The sequence below is a fragment of the Phalacrocorax carbo genome, chromosome 1 (assembly GCF_963921805.1).
Source record: "Phalacrocorax carbo chromosome 1, bPhaCar2.1, whole genome shotgun sequence".
Classification (NCBI taxonomy): domain Eukaryota; kingdom Metazoa; phylum Chordata; class Aves; order Suliformes; family Phalacrocoracidae; genus Phalacrocorax; species Phalacrocorax carbo.
In genome coordinates, this window is record NC_087513.1 from 82,062,021 (window position 1) to 82,083,478 (window position 21,458).

At 38.7% G+C, this 21,458-nt stretch overlaps 1 protein-coding gene across 1 annotated transcript in view; it reads left to right on the top strand.

Annotated features, from left to right (window-relative positions):
• ANO2 (anoctamin 2) overlaps nucleotides 1-21,232 on the top strand; it is a 201,398-nt gene extending 180,166 nt beyond the window's left edge. Inside the window, exons 21-25 of the mRNA XM_064437499.1 lie at nucleotides 8,688-8,840; nucleotides 8,945-8,997; nucleotides 10,921-11,102; nucleotides 17,713-17,818; nucleotides 19,391-21,232. Of these exons, the coding sequence (XP_064293569.1) occupies nucleotides 8,688-8,840; nucleotides 8,945-8,997; nucleotides 10,921-11,102; nucleotides 17,713-17,818; nucleotides 19,391-19,672 (776 nt within the window). The 3' untranslated portion in view covers nucleotides 19,673-21,232. The remainder of the gene's footprint in view (nucleotides 1-8,687; nucleotides 8,841-8,944; nucleotides 8,998-10,920; nucleotides 11,103-17,712; nucleotides 17,819-19,390) is intronic.
• The last annotated feature ends 226 nt before the right edge of the window (nucleotides 21,233-21,458 follow it).

A 21,458-nucleotide genomic window follows, 5' to 3' on the forward strand; every position in this document is an offset into this window, starting at 1 on the left:
TCAAGAGTCAAGAGAGAAACTTTAAAGCACTGAGTTTGTTCATTAATAATTTTTTTTTCATTTTGAAATGTTTGGCACTCTGCCATTGTCCTCAGTAGTTATAATTTGGAAGTCTGGTCCCTCTGTTGTCTTGATTGCACTTTACTCAAAAGAAAATGTACTTCAATTGTCCAAAGTTGTGCTTATACTTATGAAAATATGTTTGAAATTCTGAGTACAGTATCTGGCCTGTATAGATGGATGCAGAGAGCAAACCCAACAGCTAGCCACTTTTGGTGTAATTCTGCTTTGTACGGAATCCTTTGTTGCCTCCTCTCAGCCTTCACTGAGATTGTTTGATCACATTCATCTCCGTGCATCCACTCATCCACTGTTCCAGCAGAGGCAGGTCACACACCAAGATAAGGGAGTACACTACAGATGAACAAGCTGAGGACAAATATCAAGCATCTGATAGAGAATTCCAAAGTGAAATATATACATGCCTTCTTTCTCATTCTAAAGTGTGTTTGTTATAAACTTCAAGGAGTATCTCTATGGCTTAACAGAACTCAGGAGGACAGAGGTGCAAATAGTCACCAGGTAACTCAGTCTTACAGGCCTGGGACACAATCCAACTTCAGCTGTCCTCAGGGAAATGAATGAGAGGAAGCAGCACAAAGGGATGCTGGGGAGTAAGAAGCCAGGCTCTTCACACAACATGCAAACCAAAATTGCAGTGTACCCCTCAGCCCTGTAGCTGCCTCATGAGTAGAACCTGGAGAGGCAGGGGAGGAGAAAGGGTGAATGGTATGGGTGGGAGAGGAGGAAGAAGAGAAATAATCTAGGCAAACCCAACAAACCCAAGCTTTAGGGCATAAAACTATTCAGGTGAGAACCACAGCTTGTCAATGGGCATGTTATCTAAAACCAGACATCTGTTAAATATTGTATGTGACAACACCTGTTTTAACAAGCCACTATTCTCAAAACATCTGAAAGAGAATGCATTTTACGTCAAAAAAGAGCAAATACCATGTATGGTTTATTTATATATCTAGAAATGGCTATATTGATTTATAGATATAATATATAATACAGTTAGAAATTCATATATGGGATTTCATATAGTGGTGGATTTATGTAAATATGTAAATATGTACATGTATAAATAGTGAAGAAAATAGACGTTTCCCCTTGTAACCATTTTCATATATTTTTATGCTCAGGCATAACTCAGAAAAGTCTGCACTTTAACATCCAAAATTTCCTTGTTAGCTAATTCTCTCAAAGGACAAAGACCTTTAGTTATTGGTAATAAACAAACAGAATAACTATAACTGTTTATAAATATTTAATTACTTGTCCTTGCACATCTGTGGTAGTTGATCTTATTTATTCTGGGAACTAAAGCACATGATCGGTTGCAGCATTAATGGCTAATTACAGCAAAAGCCACTGGCAGGGTAAGGAGGATCCAGACTTCTTCCCTGTTATAATGGACCAGAGACTGCTGAGTATGCTCTGTCATAACCAAGAAGTGTGGCTGACTGGTACAGAAGCAGGATGAAGCCTTGAGTATGTTATGAACTAGAATCTCCCACTTTCCAAACATTATATACTGGTGCTTTCCCCTAACTGTAGTTGGACCTAAAGCAAAGCATCGAGGTGTGCGAGGAAGCTCTTTCCACTCTCCATTATCTATGGCAAACTCCCATAGCGTCTGTGATGATACCATCACACTGATTGAAGATCCCCGTGTAGGAGATCACCCTTGATTCATTGATGAGGACACCACTGAGATGCAAAGGTTTGCCTTGCTGGAATCACTTGTAGTATCAGGGTCTAAGCTACTGATGTTATAAATCATTGGACACTAAGCCTATATTTTAGATTAGCTCCTTGTGCCTAGATGATAAACAATGTTTAGTGCCTCATCCTGCAGTCATTCAGGTATAATTAGATAGATGCCTGCAAATTAATGGATGAATTACTAATCTAAACATTTATTTACAACAGGAGAATTATCTTCTCAAGCAAAGAGAATAGCTCACTGAGCCTTGTAGTATGCCACAGCGAGCTATGCCCTGCCCGTGGGATTCAAGAGAAATGCACAGTAAAGGAAACCCAAGCTGCACCTCCCCAGCTTGCTTGTTGCTCCCAGTCTGTATCACTGCACTCAGCTGTCAGATTCACTGCAGAGTGACTCAGGCCACACACACCTAGAGAAAGCACTTTGTGCAGCTCAGCACTGAACCTGTCAACTGGGATTGTAGTGAAGGACATCAAGCTAGGCAAAAGGCAGTTATACAGCTTGTTTACCTGTCTTTCTAAATTTGATTTGAGAGGGGGAGGCGAGGGAAACAATGCAGCAAGTGCAGAAGCAACATTTTTTTTCCTGATTTGCTTAAAATGGCAGAATGACTGGGATATAAGAAGAGGCATGATATTAAGGAGAAGAGAGAAATCTGACTGTTGTTTCAGAACTTAGTTCTTAATTTTCACACTGATTTACTCAGGCAAGCTCCCACTGGTATCTTCTCAACCAGGAATGAAGCAGCTGAATTTAAAAAAACCTGTAGGCTGGGCTTACTGTAGCTTTTGGGTGCCCCCATCCAGATGATGATGGGGTTTCATGCAGAGACAGGCATGGACAGATTATGTATCCATGTGTGAATATTCACTGCATTCAGGTTTGTCCTACCAGGATGCTCCTACTTTTAAGGATGGGTGATAACTTTAAGACTACACAGAAAGACTCTGACCAAGCTGAAACTCTTCGCTCCAAGTCTGCCATTCTCTAGGCTGTGCCCTAATCACAGGCAGACCTTGCTTTTTGTACCCATATAGAGTTTCTTCTACTAATTTCTATCAAAAGGGTTGACATGTGCCCTTTACAAAGGAAACCTAGAGTCTGGCCTACTCCCATTTGGCAAATCTTTGCATTCCCTTATGAAACAGATTAGCCCTCATGAGGCATAGTGTTTGGAGCGATATCAGCATGCATTTTGCAGTATGATATGCAACAGGTAAAGGAGTGTTTGGTGATAACTATCCCACTTCAGTTTTGGAATGGCAATTTTAAAGCTGCTGTGATTTCCTTTTGTTCTGATTTATTATACCAAGAAGCCTGAAACCTTGTAGTCGAGAGGCTGTAGGAAGCTTTCTCAACATTTGGACTAAATGTCATGGGAAGGGGAAATGATACTTTCTGATGGCCTGTTGACTTCATGTCCCTCCTCCCCATTCATAAACCCATGATTTTGATGACAGCTCTCTCTGCCCCAGGAAGACATACATGGAGAAGTAAGGCTATTGTCATTTTGTCTTTTTAGTCAGGAAAGATTATATATTGAGGCTTTGGGCTAACAGCTTGTGACACTATGATGTTTCCTGGCCCTAAATAAAGACTAAAGGATTTTCTCAAACAAAAGCTTTAAAAAGATAATAAAATAGGTAGCTAGGACAGAGCTGGGGAACATGAGGCAAATATTTATTTGATATTCATAAACTCTAATGCAAGTTTTCTTGAAGAATTGTGCTACAGTAGTTCTGACTGATTGATGGAGAGTCAGCAGCTGTGGCATGGAAGCAAGACACTGGAGCAAATCCATGGTGGCCAGTGATAGAAATGATAATTTTATGGATTCTGACTCTTGCACAAAGCTATATTTCAACTGTTACTAGTTATGAAAGTGAAACGTCTAACTAGAAGCGGGTCCAGCAAAATCAAGTACATGACGTTGATGTAGCATAGAGCAAACATTTAGTTCATGACTTTGATGTAACATAGAGCAAGCATCAAGACCAAGGTCTTTAGTTTTAAGGTAAAAGCCATATTAAAATCTAAAAAAAAAAAAAAAAAGAAAATATAAGAGGCTAAAATCCAAAGTCTACAAGTTAGGCAGACTTCTGTTAACTTCAGTGACATTTTACAGATACCAGTAGTGCAGGAGGAAGAGGCTATCACTTCACCATGGCAAATAAACTTTAAGTTTTCCTCTGGGGAAAGCTCTTGTAGATAATTTCTTCAGTGAGCTGAACTCTTAATACTCCTGGGTGATCAGAAAATTTTCCTCAAGGAATCCTGAAACATAGATTGTCGTTGTTAACATGTGTCAAATTTATCATTAGTACTTTCTGTTTCTAAAACTGTGCAATGACTTTTGACCCAGCCCAATATACCAGACTATATCCATTCCCAAAGGGGATAGCACGTATAGCAATTTCCTCATCCAGCTGGTAGCAAGTTTGCAACATGTGTAACTAGCCTGCAGTGATAGGAGTTGGCAAGAAATTGATGTTTAGAGTAGCAATAAATATTGCTAATGAAATAAACTTCATGAAATTGGCTCCAAAACCAGCTAAATGATGCATGTGAACGTGTAAAATTTATACCACTACTGTTTTCTTGAGAAGAAACTGACATCAGCAATGACTTTCAGATTCTTATTTCATCCAGTCTTCCCTTCTCCAGTCCAACCCTTCTAAGAGTCCAAGGTCCATGTGGCAATTAATTGAAAACATTTTTCTCAAAGAGAAATAATAATCAAGGATTTCATCATCCAACTTCTGTTAGAAATCAATGGCAAAAATCCCTTTTAAATTTTAAGAAAAAAAATTATCAGATTCAATGTCTGTAGCTACCAACTACGGAAAGTATTAATCTCAGAGGTTTGGAGGAATTTCCCCTAAAGCAGGAAAAGCCATCAAAAAGGCAATGTGTGAGGCAGCAAAAGAAAAAAACAAAAAGGAATCATTGAAGAGAAACCTGCATTTTTCTATAATCTCTATAATGAGGATGGATTTGAAAATACCAACTCAGCCTGTTGTGTGTAGGCTTGTTGCATACATTTCTTACCAAAGAGTAGTAAATTTTACCTTTTCCTTAGTTTCTCAGCCAGGCTTGGCTGTATATTGAAAAGTTTATTCTTAGGGCTTGGAAAGTCACTTAGCACAGCAGTGACTCTTACATTGTTTACTTCCAGTAGCTCATGAGCCTATGACAGACATTATTGATACAGAAATACAAAAAAAACCCAACAGAATCATAAACAAGTACCTTCTTTTAGGTTAGGTTTTGATGTAAAAGTTACTAGGGTTACTCACCCTAGTCAGTGTGTAAATCTGGTAGAACCTGAGTGATATTCACTGTGGTTTTATGCTTGTGACTGATTCTGTATCCCTTACATAAGAACACTAGCCAGACCTCTCCAGATCCATAATTTAAAAGCCTTGATCTATGTTCTTAATCATAATTTGGAGGCCAGAGTTAGAGGGACAGCATGTACTCTGTCTGTCTTTGTTGAGGCTGTATTCTGTTCAGGCCCTGTGCACAGAGGAGCAGCTTCTGTGAAAAGTAGACTGCTGAGAAGTCCTGTGGTCTGAAAGACTTCTTTTAATGCTGTTTGTTGTTTATAGGTTTTTTTTCTCAGGCCCCAGCCAGCCTAAGCCTGGATGATATGTTGCAGGTGTGGCATCAGGTGTTGAGAATCTCCTCTGATAGCTCTGAGGCCTCTGCCTCTTTCCTGCATAAGTCAGACAGTAAAGGTGACTTGTCCTGGACACCAAGAGTATGTGGTTTGGGTATTTTCACTCATGAGAAATAGAGTCTGTGTCTCTGACAGCACATCTAGTCTCCTGCTTTGATGCCCCAGGAGAAGGTGTTATTTTCCACGTCCTTGACTTCCCCATATACAGTCATTTTGTTCCCTGGCTTGTACCATGAGGCTGGGTGATGCTCATCTCTGTTGTCTCCAGGCTGGACTACCAGGCAAGCAAGAAAGCTATAAAAGAGGCTGGATGTCCAGAGGTCCAATTATTGGCACAGGTCTCTTTAGCCTTTTGCCTTAAAGCACAGGATAATAATCACCCAAGTCAGGTAGGGCTCCTATGTGGGATCATAGAACTGTACATGAACACTAGAGGAGCTTTGTATGCAGACCTCGTGGCATAAGCATGAACATGAAAAGGCTATTCCAGGGCTGCTGTCAAGTCCTCTAGCCAAAACTAGGATGCCTCAGCATCAGCTGTCCTTGATGGAACAGTCTTTGTGAGTGCCCTAAAAGTATTGTAAATCTTTCCACTGTGACTGGACAGATGTCCACAGAACTCCAGGATACTGCGACTAGATTGCTTCTGGGACCTGAACTGTACAGCAGGAATTCTTCTCTTTTTAATCTATGCAGCTTTGTTGACATCTATGTTTCTACAAGTACTGGCTGAACTAAAGAAGTACCTTTAAATTGCTGAGGCTGTTCACAGATTGCTTGTTTTGAATGATTGTTTGCTAGTACACAAGACCATGTAAATTACGGCGTGCTTGGTTTTGTTTCTGGGTTTTTTGCCTGTTTTCTGCATCATTCACGCTTTCATAAAAGGGAGGCTAGAAAATTGAAGAGATTTCAAGATGGCCACACAAACACTTCTGGCATAGAGTTTTCTATGAAGACATATTTACACAATTGTCCAGAAGTCTTTTGCATACCTTGAACATTCTTTCATGAACTTGAAAAAAAATTTAACTGCGTTTTCCCAGGCAATGAATAATAGGAGCTGCAAACAACATCAAAGCAAATGTGTGCGTGGTTTATACCTAAAACATTGCAAATCTCTCTCTTTTTTTTTTTAGACAGAATTCTCCCAGCTCTATTATTGCTAAATTTACTTAAAACCAAATAAGTATTTTTCTAAGCATTTCACAGTTTTTTGGGACATTATTCTAACATCTGTTTTTATTTCCTTGTTAATTCCTTTTCCTGACTCTGAACATAAAATATTCAGGAAAGTATGATTACAAGCATACATTGTTTGTATGGTTTGAAAAAGCTCCATCTTAGTGTATGTTAGGATATACTCTTTATCTCAAAGCAAAACAATGAGAATGAAAATCAAAATGCCATGTATATAATATAGAGATAATACTTTACTGTGCAAATATATTGTCACTAAGAAGAGAAAAACAGGAATGTCAGTCAGCAGACTTGCAATTTCCACACAAAAAAGATGCTTGCAGGAGAAGGTCCTGGAGAAATCTGTTTTATCAGTTAGTTCTAGGCTGTGACAACAATGCCTAAGAAAATTATTTTAAAGGAAACAGTTTTGCTACATAGACCCCTGATTTTCACAAAAAGAAGCCACAGTAAATAGGGTTTCATACACACCAACCCTTTTTCTATACTGCTATATATTTGATTCTGACATGTAAGTCAAAGTTAGATTTATTATTTTAATCTTATTGGGATTATTGCCTCTGCATTTGGGCAGCATGTTTTTTGGTCTCTTTCCTCTTCTACTCCTTGTTAGTTTTCTAGGGTAATAAACCTCTCTCACTTCCCTGACGTATTACTTTAAAATAATGTAGCATTTTCACAAGGAAATGATTCAGTCTTGTGAGTAGCATTCACCACTGATGCCTCCTGCTTTCCATGGAAGACGCTTTTAGTCAATTTGTTAATACTTTAGCGTATTGAAGAAAAAAAAAAAAAAAAGAGAAGTCAGCCCTTTTCAGACTGTAATTGTACCCAAATGAGATTTACGCAGATGAGGTAGATCCTGAAGTACCACTGAAAGAAGGGGGAATTAAGGATACTCTGTCCACCCAAAAACTGAAGAAACTCGGTTGGAGGGACTGGGTTTCGTACTACATTATTCCAAGTATTTCTAGTGCACAGAGAGACATCAGAAAAACTGTCGTGTCAGAACTGTGCTTTTGCAGGGTGACGTTGGCTCCTTAGCTGCTTAGCTGCTAATTTGTTTGCATGAAGACAGGTCATCCTATGCCCTGGGAAAGAGATGTAATTCACTCAGAAAACAATGTGGTCTTTTTGTTTATATCATTATACAGCGGGTGCTGCGCTGAACACTGTGTGTGCTACTACTGGGAACAAGATGATACAAAATGTGCAATCCACTTCAAAGTGAGAGGGTTTTTGGTTGGTTAGCTGGTTGGATTTTTTCCACTGTGGAAGAAGTCAGGCTTATTAGTTGTGTATCTGTTCTAGCAACCATGGAGAACTCAGGAGGCCTGTGCTTCATTGCAATACTAGTTGTTCTTTAGGACCAGTAGACTAGTGCTTTCTTTCTCTCAAGCTACCCAAATTTCAAAACCAGGGGAAAAAAAAAAAGTGATAATAGCTTTCTCCTTTGCTAGGACTTAAAGAGGAAGATTTCTAACTTTGGAGGATATCAGTGACATAAGGAGGAATTAAAATTCTGTACAACAGCGCAGGCTCGTTCATCCACAAAGTTATTTATTCTGTTCCTGCTCTTGACAGATTGCCACCGAGTTTTCCAAAGGAAGCTGGGAAGAAACAGTGACACCTTGTAGATATTCTCCTCTTGCTTGCTTTTGTATCATTTTCCTTACTGGCAAAAGGACAGGGAAGAACAGCACAGTCTTAATCAGTTGATTATCTATAAATGCAAAAGAATACACCCCAAACTCTTTGTCCTTTATTAAACTTATTATTTACTTGGCTTGTGCTTGTGCTAGAGACTAGAAGCATTATTAGGAACTTTCACAAAGCATAGTGACAAACCTTTCTCTATTTCATACCCTTTTCTTGTGATATTTATTACTGGGACCAAATTGTGAAGTGGATTTTTATGGTGTTTGTGGCCCACAAAGTTCATCAATGATTTGCTGTCTGTTGCATTTACCAGCTCCCTTCAGAATACATAAAAAACATTGCATATTTCTCTTCCAGTTATCCAATTTGGCTTTGTCACACTCTTTGTTGCCTCCTTCCCTCTGGCACCTCTCTTTGCTCTTCTGAACAACATCATAGAAGTCCGTCTTGATGCAAAAAAGTTTGTTACTGAACTGAGGAGGCCAGATACAGTAAGAGCAAAAGATATAGGTAAGTAATGAAAAAACTTTACAGTACAGATAACACCAAAAAATCAATAGGGAAGAAAATAAATTATAGTAAATTCATTAACAAGTTCTGTTTTTCACTTACAGGAATTTGGTATAACATTTTGAGTGGTATTGGAAAGCTTTCAGTTATCATTAATGTAAGTATTTGGTTACACCCGTTTCTAACCATGATCTTGGGAGTTCATGTTGTCCCTCCAACATAATTTAAAAGTGAAGTTTATTTTTTCTCAATTGCTATAAAATATAATAAAATCTAAGTTATCCAGCTCATTCTTATGGAAGTGTAAATCAATGATTTAATTACAGACGAGATGACCACTCTCTCTATCCTTGTGTTGTGTAGGACAGGAAAACTAATTCATATAAGAACAACCAGTGAAGCAGGCAACACTACAGATAACTGTCAAAGATCTACTTCTCATTCATACCCATGCCTTTTTCTATTACTGTGCTAGTATAACTGTTAGTATGAATAAAAAGGATGTAAATATAACATCCTAGATTCTAGGAGCAGAAAGTCCTCTAGCTAGACAGCATTAGCCTTTGTTCTGATATATACAGGTATGGTTATATCCCTAAACATAATTTCTCCCATAGAGTGAGCATTTCTGTAAGCGTAGCTTTTTTTTCTTGTTGTTGTTGTCTCACACACTCCCCAGGCTAAAAAATCTTAATGGAAAAATACATTCTTTCATAGAAGAAGAATGATTACATGGACATTATGCATGTCTGGTATAAAGATATATTATGTTTATTGTTCTACATGTATTCCTTAAGGAAAATTTTCCTGTATGTGCTTTAAGATGAAAAAGACTTACCCCCTAGGAGCTTAATGGTAATACTATGTAGTGGGTTTTCCACCCACAGATCATAGAATCATAGAACCATTTAGGTTGGAAAAGACCTTTAAGGTCATCAACTCCAACTGTAAAATATTGAGGGTATCAAAGCACTTCAGAAAGGCAGATGATTGTCACCACTGAAGGGGAAACTTATGCAGAGGTGTTATGCAATTTATCTAGTACAATAGCTTCCAGCACAACAGCACTCTGTGGCAGTATGTAAGCTATCATTACAACTGGGAGAATTAGAATACCTCCAGACAAGCAGTGTTGTTTGACTTGGGTGGATCACTGGGCACTTATGGCTTGGCAGTTTCCAGGATTTAAGGTAGGAAATCTGTGTAGCCCTGCACATACCTATAATTTTGCTTTCAGGCATAGCTTTCAGGTTTCCAGCTGTGCTGGATGAGCAAAACTCTGCAGCCTCTCAGTTTCACCTGAATACACTTTGCAGATTTATGATCCTTTGTTATCTTCTGTGCCAATCTAACTCTGAACAATTTTATTTCCTGCAGATTCCATTAAAATATCAGTTAGCTACATTTTCTTGACAGAAATGTAAATATGTGCATACCCAGTTTTAAAAAATAATGAATGCTCGGTTCTGCTTCTCCATCTGAATAATATTGATGCAGAAGAACTATTTAGCAAAATATAGTTCTAAATGAATCTAATGAATTCTTATTTATATGATCTAGATACTTCTGCTTCTGATTCACTGCATAATTATACCATTTTTATACCAGCATGAGATCCACCAATGTCAGATATGTAAATCCTGATCAGAGGGGAAAATGGAGGATGACTACCTTACACTCAACTGGTTTATCTCAGATAACACTGTGTAACTACACCAAATTATACTCCAAATTATACCAGCTAGCTATTATGTCTTCTTGTTTTTTAAAACTAGTGATTAACCTCCTAATGATTCCAGGGATGGAAAAAAGTTGGAGAAACGTACGGTACATTAATTGGTTTTGCTATTCTATGCTCTGAGAAATATTCCACCTCCCTAACTACAACCTTCCCCTGGAGAGACAGAGCGGGTTACTGTGCATTTATGTGTGTTCTGTACCAGGTCTGGCCATTTAACTCTCACGTCATTACCTCTCTAAACTTAGTTAAACATGAAAATTATCACCTGAATTAACTTAATCTGAACTACATTAGCCATTGATTCATGATGCTGTTTGTTGGGTTTTTTTTGTCTCTCAGGCTTTTGTAATTGCTGTCACATCTGATTTCATTCCACGCCTTATGTATCAATATGCATACAGTCAAAATGGAACCATGCATGGCTTCATCAATCACACGCTCTCATACTTCAATGTCAGTCATCTCAAAGCTGGAACACAGCCAGAGAACTCCCCATTTTCACAGGATGTTTTATTCTGCAGGTAAAGTACTTCTAATGACAATTTACATAGTCAAAGTAATTTCTTTGTGTCTTTTGTCAGACAAATTTTTTCCAAGTGAGAACTGATAGTATTTGTGCCTTTAAAAAGGTGGTTTTAAGAGTACAGCTTTAGAGTATTCTCACTGTGTTAGAAGTTTCTTAGAATGGTTTTTCCAGTGCATTAAAAGGCAAAATAAACATTTTAGGCAGACTTATTCAAATAAAACAAAAATAATTTCATTATTGAAAGACATAACTTTCATTAAGAACAATAAGTTTTTAAAATGGACACCCATTAATTAGAACCAGGCTTTCTTTTTCTTTATTAAGTATTTGATGAGATCTGAGTTTTCAATATATTCTGCCCATATTTAAAACCTGCACTGTTCCCCATATACATGTCTTATATTTCTGATTCATCTTTTCAGACTGGGGAAACAAGGCTCGACTTCCTTTAAAATATGTCCAAAATGTCTAGTCCACTGGTCCCTTAGTGCAGATACCTATGAAGCAGTTCCAGTTTACATGAGAAATCACTAACATGGTTCTAGGGCTCTCAAAGTAACCATATTTATAAAAATATGCAGAAATTCAAAGAGCTGTTTTAAGGCAATAAAATACAAGTCTGTTCAAAACCGGGTTCCTTGGGTCAGTGCTATATTCAACAACCTGCCTCACCTTCCTTTTGGACTCCCTTGAAATCACATTGTGCTTTGCCTCTGCAATGGCAAGAAATCATCACAAAACTTGGTCTTCCATTTTCTTTGGAAGGAGAGCCTTCTTTTACATGGTTTTTACTATACACAAGTCTTTAATTGGCCTTCCTTGCTTTGATGCATATTTACATATGTTTGCTGTCTTCTTCTGAGGTATGGCAAGGTTTTTGAATCTAGTACTCCAGATAGTTGCCATTGGAACCTGTCCTGATTCTAAAACTAGTTTCACCTCTGTCTTTCCCAGTCTCCTTTATCAAAGTCAGGTCTTTGCTTACTTTCCTTGTGTGGTTTTACTCTGAGGTCAAATTTTGGCTAAGGTGCCAAAGGTGGGATTCTTGAAATCTATCACCATATCCTCTCGGCACCAGTGTCAAAGTGAGGGCACAAAATCAGTTACCGAGCAGAGCAGAATGATGAGACAAATCTTACAGGTGACGTTCACATACCATCTAACATCAGTTTGGCCTTTTCTCATGATACTGGTTTATTGAATACTCAGAGACTGACGAAAAATACTGCTAGTATTGTAGAAGTTGTAAATAACAAGCAGTGTTTTCTGGTTAGAGCTTCAGAATTCTTTCTTCTTTCCTTCCATTCACTAGAATTCATTGTTCTTGATAAATCTGTATTCAAAATGCAGAGAGATTTCTTCATTACTACCCTATATTTCTGCCAGTCTGATATTCAGAGTTTCTTAAAGACATTGTATTTACAGAGTAGACATAGATAGCTAAGGCAGTTGGAAGCTTTTAATAGGGTTACCGTTGTTATAACTGTTAGTGTCTTCTATAAATCTGCAAAAGCAGCCCTCAGTGTGACATAGAAGCCTTGTAACTAAAGCTAGTTAGGATGCATGTTTTTGTCCTACCAAAATCTTTGTCTTCATGTTAAAGTTGGGGAGAGAAAATATTTCAAATAAATCAGGTATTTTGATTTTTTAAAAATAAGACCCCCCCAAATTAAATTAATTTTATATATTTTCTGATTTTACCCTTCTGAAAATAAATAACTTTAGAAACAAGCAGCCACTTAAAAGCAAAGAGAGAAATTAACTTTGTAATTATGCTGCTAACAGGTGCTGTAAATTACCTTTCAGAACAGTTCACTGCTTTTCACTGCTTATTTAAGGGATCACATTCTAGCTAGGTTCCTGAAGTAGCCAAAAACCTCCCCTTCCTAAATGACTGCACATTTCTAAATGTAGACTACATACCTATCTCCCACAAAATCAGGGGTTTTTTTCCCATACTGATTTTATTAGGGAACAAGATGTTTTTCTCAAATAGCTTGAGAAGGGCTAGATAAAAGTTCTTCAATGAGAACTACAAATCCATATTCATCTTAGAGAGTGTATTAAATATCATAATGTAATCACTTTCAAGAAAGAAATCTTAAAGTTGGCATTATTCAATGTAGCTTGTGTATGTTTATCTCCTGCTCCTGTGCAAGCAAACTATTCATACTTAAAAGCCCACTGATTTTAAGCAGAGTTTTTATCTTGCCCAACTATAACCCACAAAAATTACGCACCTCAGTTCCTTCACTGGAAGCACAGCAAATGCAGAGAGAAATCTGGCCCTCTAAGGCAGGCAGTCCTCTTGGGATTACCTTTGGGATGTACCTACCTTCTTACCTTGACTTACAACAGAGGCTAGATGAGTGCACAAATAAGACAACTAATTTTTAAGTAGGTAAAAAGAGCATGTAACTCAGTACAGCCACGTGCCGGTGTCAGGAACTTTGTCAAAGGAATCTCTGCTGCCTCTTGGGAGGAGGTCAGATGAGATTTGAGGGCAGACAGAAAGGAAAAAATAGCTCTCCAGTGCTTAAACCTGGATGCTGTGCTCTACCTGCTGCTTTGCTTGTGGCAGACAGGGTAAAGCTCTGCTATTCCCCATTTCACTGTGTTGCTAGGAGCTCTCAGTATAATGTTATGTGTGAGAGTATGCAGTATCTCCGTACTTTTTAAGAGAGTTGTAAGTCTGTGAAATGCTTTTCTGCAATCAGTTCCTGGTATTTGTATCCCCAAATTAGTCCCTGTTTTCCTTCAACAGCATTTTGAGCCATATGGACCTTCCACTTCACTGTGACTTTGCTACTTTCACTTTCCTATTGTTTACCTGGTCTCAGTCACTGGCCTCTGTTTATGGTGTATGACTGCCAGTGTATTTGGAAGCATGTGCATTGACAAAGGTGTTGAAATGCACTCCTCAGATGAGCATGGATTCAACAGAGCCAAAATACAAGGAGAAGGAAACCACCCACACTAGGTATACAAACGGTCACGGCCAATGGGGGTCTATGCCACTGAGGAAAAAAAAAAAAATTGCAAACAATAAGCATATACTAGATGTTTGACCATGTAGTAGTCTGGATGAGAAACAACTATGAGAGCATTTCTATTCCATTATCAGGAAACAATTAGGAAAAGATGTCAGCATCCACATTCACTGGTTTTTGTTATCATCTGCCTCATTTGAATCTTATCAAAATCACAGCTTTGGACAGAACTATCACTATGATAAAATATGGGGTATCTAGCCTGTGTCCCAAGAGACAAGCAACAAACACTGTCCCTTAAGCTGGAACTAAAATCTGCTTTTCTGTTTCTGGCAAATATGTTGGGAACAAGCTGACCTCTCTTATTCTTAGATTTCTGTGACCTCTGGAGATAAATGTGGTTACAATAAGCCTGCATTTTGCTCCTTACGGGCATTGCCAGAGATTAAGGTATCTTAAAAATAACCATAACAAGCCAGAAACAACTCTCCCACCAAACATCCAGATACATTCTTTGAATATTTTGAGCAGCATTTTCTACAATGTTGTGAACTCTTTGACACTGCTTCCAAATAAACATTGCTGTAACGCCATTCTGATGCATACCATTAGCTGTAATGATTTTTTTCAGAGCAAAATGACATTTGTGTAGCTGGAGGCAAATTAAAAAGCAAACCTTGCTAAGTTATGTGACATTTTTATTGGATTAGCCCTTTTAATCTTTATAATCTGCTATCACAATGGAGTACATGAAAGCATGCTGATCACACTGAAAAGAGGAAAGCAGCAAATGGAATCATTTAAGGGACTTCTTCCCTTAACACAAGTCTGCTTCAGTATTCAGCAAGCACTACTTTCTTGTGATTCAGTCACATTTTCTTCAATTTCTTGTGAAAGACCAGCTGGAATAGGAAATTAAACAGATCAGCTTACTTAGACTGATTCACAGTTCCACCTAGATACACATTTTCTACCAGTCTTTCTTTTTCCCTGCATAATAGACTTTTAAAAGTACTTGCATATTTCTCTTAGCTCTGCCTGAAGTTCAGCTTGGTTTAAGTCTTGCCTAGTCCTCTCCACCCACCCTCACTTCTCCAACACATCTCTACTCTCAGTGTGCATTTTTCTTTTTTCCCCTCAGAAGGCTTCTGTGCTTTATCCTTAAACCACATTGACTACTTCATATTCTTGCCCATTTTCAGTGGAATTAGAGTTGTTTACTATTTTTAAACAATAGCCTTTCTACCACTAGCGGTTTGCTCTTCCTAGCATACCTGCTGAAACAAATTTTTTAAGAATGAAGAGTTGAAGAGGTAAGGGAAAAGATGGACTTTTAAAAAAAGAAACTACCTGCAGAATGTAGTGGTTTGAAAAGGCCTGGGTACTTGCACTTGGAAGGCCCATGTGCCATAGAGTAACTTTTTAGTTAGGAGGTCGGGAAGAGGTCCAGCTACCTTGTCTATAGCTCTGACAACATCTCCCTTCACCATAAATCATTTTCTAGTGTTCTCCTGAATGTAGATTCAGGCATCATAAGCAGTGTGATTTCCAGCTGAGCCAGGAGAAATTTCTGTGGGTCTGATGTCCTGCAACACTTACATAGTTTTGAAACTCAGAGTACATTAAATGGAAAACCCACCACAGTTGGTGACCCTTGCAGGTGAACTTGGGCTCTGTTTCAAGACTGGGATTGATTTATAGTGCTAGGCAAAATCCACAACAAACTCAGTGGTTTTCCTTGGCTTTGATGTTCAAGCAGATTAAATTCAAGGGAACTGAAGCATGAGGGAATCTACACTGTACAGAAAGGTACTAGAGGGGGAATCTCACAGTGCAGGCACAGCACAGGCCCAAAGAGGAATCCCGTGTAAGACAGGACAGAGAGCTTGGCTGCTGTGTACACATCACTGAACAAAACAAATAATCCAGGGTCTAACACAGCCCAGGTAGTGCTTCCATAAATTAATACATCCCTCAATTTAAAGTTGATTTCTCCTCCTCTCCTTCCTTTCTGTCACCACCATGGGTTGTACCTTGTATCCTTTGTCTCCAGAAGGTGCAGCACAGAATTGCATCCAGGATTTCAGGCTGAATTTCCTGGGGGAGGAACAGGATGTAGAGTGTGTGTAGACTGTAAATGTATAATCTAAAATGCAAAACCATGTGGGTAGAACCTGAAGATAATTTTGGTAAGCACACCTGCAAACTGAAGCTGACAGATTTTATATATGAACCTTCTCCATTATCCCCCAATGGAGGCTTTTCCACAGTCTAATGAATCTTACTGTCAGGAAGGGTTTTGTGGTATTCAAAACAGATTTTGCCTTTCTTAATTTCATCCCATTACTCCTAGTCAAACACTGTGAACAGCACTAAATTATCCTTTTCAGTCCTAAGGGCACAATTTGTGCATGGTTATCATGTCCAACTATAGATGTTACTTACCAAAGTGGAGCAATACATGTGCTCTTCTTTAATCTTTTCTGGTGAGTCAGACTCCTCAGCCCCTGGATGGTTTTGCTGAACTGCTTTCAATTTGTTGCTACCTTTTTCTTTTTCTTTTTTTTTCTTTTTCTTTTTTTTTTTTTCTTTTTTCATCTTCTTCTTTTTCTTTTTCTTTTTTTTTTCTTTTCTTTTTCACTGAAATCCCCACAGCTGAATGGCTGAACTCTGCATTCCAGGTGTGGCTTTACCTGAGCTCTTCAAAGTAGGGCTAATAGCCCCAAGCACCATTGTGCCTTTTATTTGTACATCCACAAGTCATACTGTCCTGCTGCCATATTTCAAACTTGTGCTAACTTGACGGACACTGTAAGCTCCAGGCTATTTTCATTGCATTGTCTTTCAAACTCTATCCTTTCAAAGATCTTTCAATTGTTTTATTTTTAATTATTTTCCATTTCCCCAGATTATTCTCATTGTGCTTCCTGTCTGTATTTCTTATTGCTTTCTGTGTTTCCTGCTATTTGCAAAACTTTCCAATTTAGGAGCATCTGTGACTTTTATTAGCCTGTTGTTTGCGTCCAAATGATTGATGATAATACTAAAAGCATTGGTCTTTACACCAAACCACTAAGGCTCTGTTTTGTCCTGTCTCAGGCTAGACAGTTAATTTAGGAAGTGCCTTTCCCGTGGCTCCCCCTGTTGTTAATGCAAAGACAGGGATCACCAAAGCATGAGTCAGATTTTACATGGGCTGAATTGTTCCCTAAATTAATCAAGGTTTAGGTGAGATGAATACAGACTTGTCTCCTTTAGTCTGAAAATGCCTTGGATTATCCCTATGCTTTAATTTTAACACTTCATTCCCTGTACACTGAGATCAAGTTAACATTAACAAAAAAAGGGGACATTTGTAAATCCTGGAAAATACGGACATTTCCAACATTAGAACAATGTTCTGATTTTGGTTACAACTGTGAAAACCAGACTAAGCTTGCTAAATTCAGTGGCGATATTCCGGCTCTACTTCTGGAGCTGCATTTCATAAGGGTAGGAGCATCTGGAGGATTTGATTCTTTAGGCTTTGTGAGTGGAAAATCATGTTAATCAAAGCAATTGATGCAGGAGGAAATTGCTGACACTGTGTGATAACTGAGCTGTCTCCATTGACAGGTTCAAAGACTACAGAGAACCACCTTGGTCCCAAAATCAGTATGAGTTTTCTAAACAGTACTGGGCAGTCTTATCTGCTCGCTTGGCTTTCATTATTCTATTTCAGGTAAGTCTGTTGAGTTGCTGCAACTTCAGTCACAGATATATCATAATAAATAAATTGAAATGCATGTGCCAAAGAAGCCCATGTCCAGTAGAGCTTTTCTGTTTACAAATACCCAGCCTGATGTGCTTGCACCCAGCCTGCCAAGGTGTCAGAGGGCTCCAGCACAGGTTCGCCCTTCAGAGCACTGTGGCACACCTCCTCAGTGGAGATTTCCTCTCCCTTTATGGAAGGGAAGCCCCACAGCCTGCATTAGCCCCTGGCACTAGCAGTGATCCCCAAAATACCCCAGGCTCTTAAATGTTTTGGTTAAGTGGACTTGTATACTCTCGAGGGCACCACTTGTAAAAAGCACATAAATGTTATGCAGGCTTGTGAAATGCTGTTCTTTACCCAAAACAAGAAAGAAACAGAAGTACTAAGCTCTCCAAGGTCTATTGCTGCTTTCTACAAGTAAATGGATTAAATCCTCCCCACTGTGGAGATTTCATTGGAAAGGGATTTACTACCATGGATTGCCTTCTGAGCGGCAGAAGCCTTCTAGTCTCCTCCATGATCTGGGATTCCTCCACAGTCAAATTGGGCCCACCACTCATATTGAAATCTGCTTATCTTTTCTCCTCACCTGCCAAATATTCCTAAGTGTGACTGTGAGTCTTGCCTGTTTTATATTGCCCTCTTCTGCTTCTTTGCTCTCTCTTCAGTAGTTTTCCACTGCCAGCTGCAAAATATTTGAAACCAACTGGTTTTGCTGGGCTTCAGATAGCCTGCCAGTTGTTCTGCCAGAGTACATTCCCTGGTTAATTAGCTCCATTGTCTCAGATGGAGATGGAGGGTTCATACTAGTAGCCTTGTCAGCAAGCATTCTCACACATTTTGAGGCATAACACAACACAGCAGTTTTCAAAGCATTATCATGATAATATAAACCCCAAAGCACAATTTTTATACAACTTTCACAAACAAGCAAAACTTTTTGCCCAGTCTGCTTCCTGCCTCTGTCTTACGAGCATCACCTGTAACGACCTTGACACCTGAGGTACAGGGTTGTGTCTTGCATGCTGTGGTAGTGTAAAAAAGTCCTGCTTGTCAGCAGACTGAAGGATTTGAGGACAGAATGACCACAAAAGTTGTCTGCTGTTTGCTCAAGCCACATTGGAAACACATGGGTACGATTGTGTTGGAGGATGCTTTCACTGATGTTGCCCTTATAGTAATGTTTTTTGAACTCAGTCTTAATGAATTTGATGTTGAGAACAGAGCACCTTTGAATGCCTGTAAGAAATAAGGCTGTTTTAGCTGCTTAGGCCATGAATCATTTGATGAATCCAAGTCCTTTCCCATTTCAAACCTGACTAAAGCATGTGTTTAATTCAGCCATTCCACTGAGGGGAAGTTGTGCACAAATGCGAACTATTTCTTGAACTAAGGCTTTACTCAACTGCTTACTACTGCATGCCATCAGCAAAATGCGTTTGATACCTGCCTCATAGGTATTGAAGAGGTTTGGTTTTGCTCTAGTGCGAATATTTTGGATTTTTTGTACTTGCTTCACATCTGTTGTTGTGTTTGCAGAACTTGGTGATGTTCCTCAGTGTTCTGGTTGACTGGATGATTCCTGACATCCCCAAGGACATCAGCGAACAGATCAAAAAGGAGAAAAGCGTGCTTGTTGACTTCTTCCTGAAGGAAGAACATGAAAAACTGAAGCTGATTGAAAGCTTTATTGCACGTGACAAACAGAAATGCAAAAGTGGGACCAAAGGCGAAAGGATCCGGGCTGCCAGCTTCTGCCAGTTTAACCGAAGTCAGAAAGGCAGCTTTGCCTCCTTTAGCTCACAGCACACAGAAGTGTGACTCCTTAGGGAAGGGTAACATACTATGCTTACCTCTGCAATACCTGCTTACTGTGTGATGTGATTCTGAACCTGGAGCACGGGAGGGAGAGACAGTCAAGGAAGGGACAGGAAGCAAAAAGGAGGCTTCTTTTGCTTCGTTAGAAACTCCATGTGCAAGGGTCTCCATTACATTTTATATGCTACCTGAGCTGCAACATTTTCAGACTTTATCAGTGCAAGATAAGGGCTATATTGTGGCTGTAGCTGCTCCTTGTGGTGATGCATATGAGTTGGGTAGGCACACAGGGATTTTCACTCATGCAGTCTCAGCAATAGGACCACAACTGTCCCTCTTCCCGCAGAGACCCTCCTGTGGGGCACGGGGAGTAGAAGGGACACTCCTGCCCTAGCATCTATCTTCTGGCAGATCTGACCGACCACAGTGAAGTGCGCACAATGCATGGTCTCACGGCTTGAGCTGCCAGCAGATGGTTTATAAACATGTGGAGTCTCAAGGAGTCATTGTGCCTTCTTAAAGTACACTGTCACTTGGTGCTGCAAGGCTGTTGTTAAGGGCACAGAGCTGTGGGAACAGAAAGAATGAAAATCAGTGAGCACCTTCACCTACAGATATATTGTGTTTTGCTTAGCAGGAACCTGAATGTATGTGCTTATGGGCAGAGAGACCACAACATACGCATGCATCAGAATGAAGTAAAGCTGTTAGAACTAGGGAAGCTCATTGTTATTCATTGTCCTGAACAAATAAACTTCGCGTGTTTGATTCTCCTCTCACTTAGACTGGGAATAGAGCCAGTATCAAGAGGAATCATGACACTAAACCAACATCAGTGGAAAGCTGATGAGTGAGAATGGAATCAAGCCCTGTAAATCATATGGCATCTTCGTGTACATTGCGCGTAAAGTAACAAAAGTTGCTGCTGTTGTGCTTTTACTGTAAAGTAAAATATCTTGCAGTACTGCATTTTATTGGAAGATAAACATATTCACTAACCAAGCTTTAATCTACAAGCATTTAACGAATAACTTTATTCTGTAATGAATGAAATAAAATTTTCTTTAAAAGCTGATTCTTTTACTGTAGATTGTGTCTCTAACCCAAGCTGAAACTTGGAGTCTGTATAAAAGATTTTCCTTTCATTTTGTCTTCTCAACAATGCTTCCAATACCATCAAAAACATAAACCAAAAGAAGTGCTTCCATTTCAGGTGTTGTATAAAATATAATTGCTCTTTAACATTATAATGATATTTTATATATTTCTGAAGCCTAAGGATTTGTTTGTTCCCTTAGATGTAAAGATCTTTTTCTGTAAGATTTTTTGGTAATTTAATGAGAGATGTGAAAATAATTATGGTTTTTTTTTTTCATTCTGTGCCTAAACTAAAGAAAATTAAAATGGGAGAACTGTTTCAGGGTGGGCTGAAATGACAAGTTTCATTCTGGAGTTTCATTTTTAAAGTTTCATTTAGGGGTATTTATCCCTTCTATATAGTAGATCAATCTTCAAATAATTATGTCAACTTCAATAAAATTACAAATGTTTAAATTTGTTGAACCAAAAGTCTGACCTCTACAAATGTTTTCTTCTTTTTCCCCTGTCAAAACTAATTTGATGAATTTTAAATTAATTCAGAAAGAGTTCTGCTGCCTTTTGACACTGTTTTTGGTTTTTTGTTTTTTTGTTTTTTTTTTTTTTTTTTTTAATGAATAGCTATTTGGTATGGATATTTCCCAGATCTGAATTTGACTATATACACTCAAGGCTATAAATACAGCCTGTA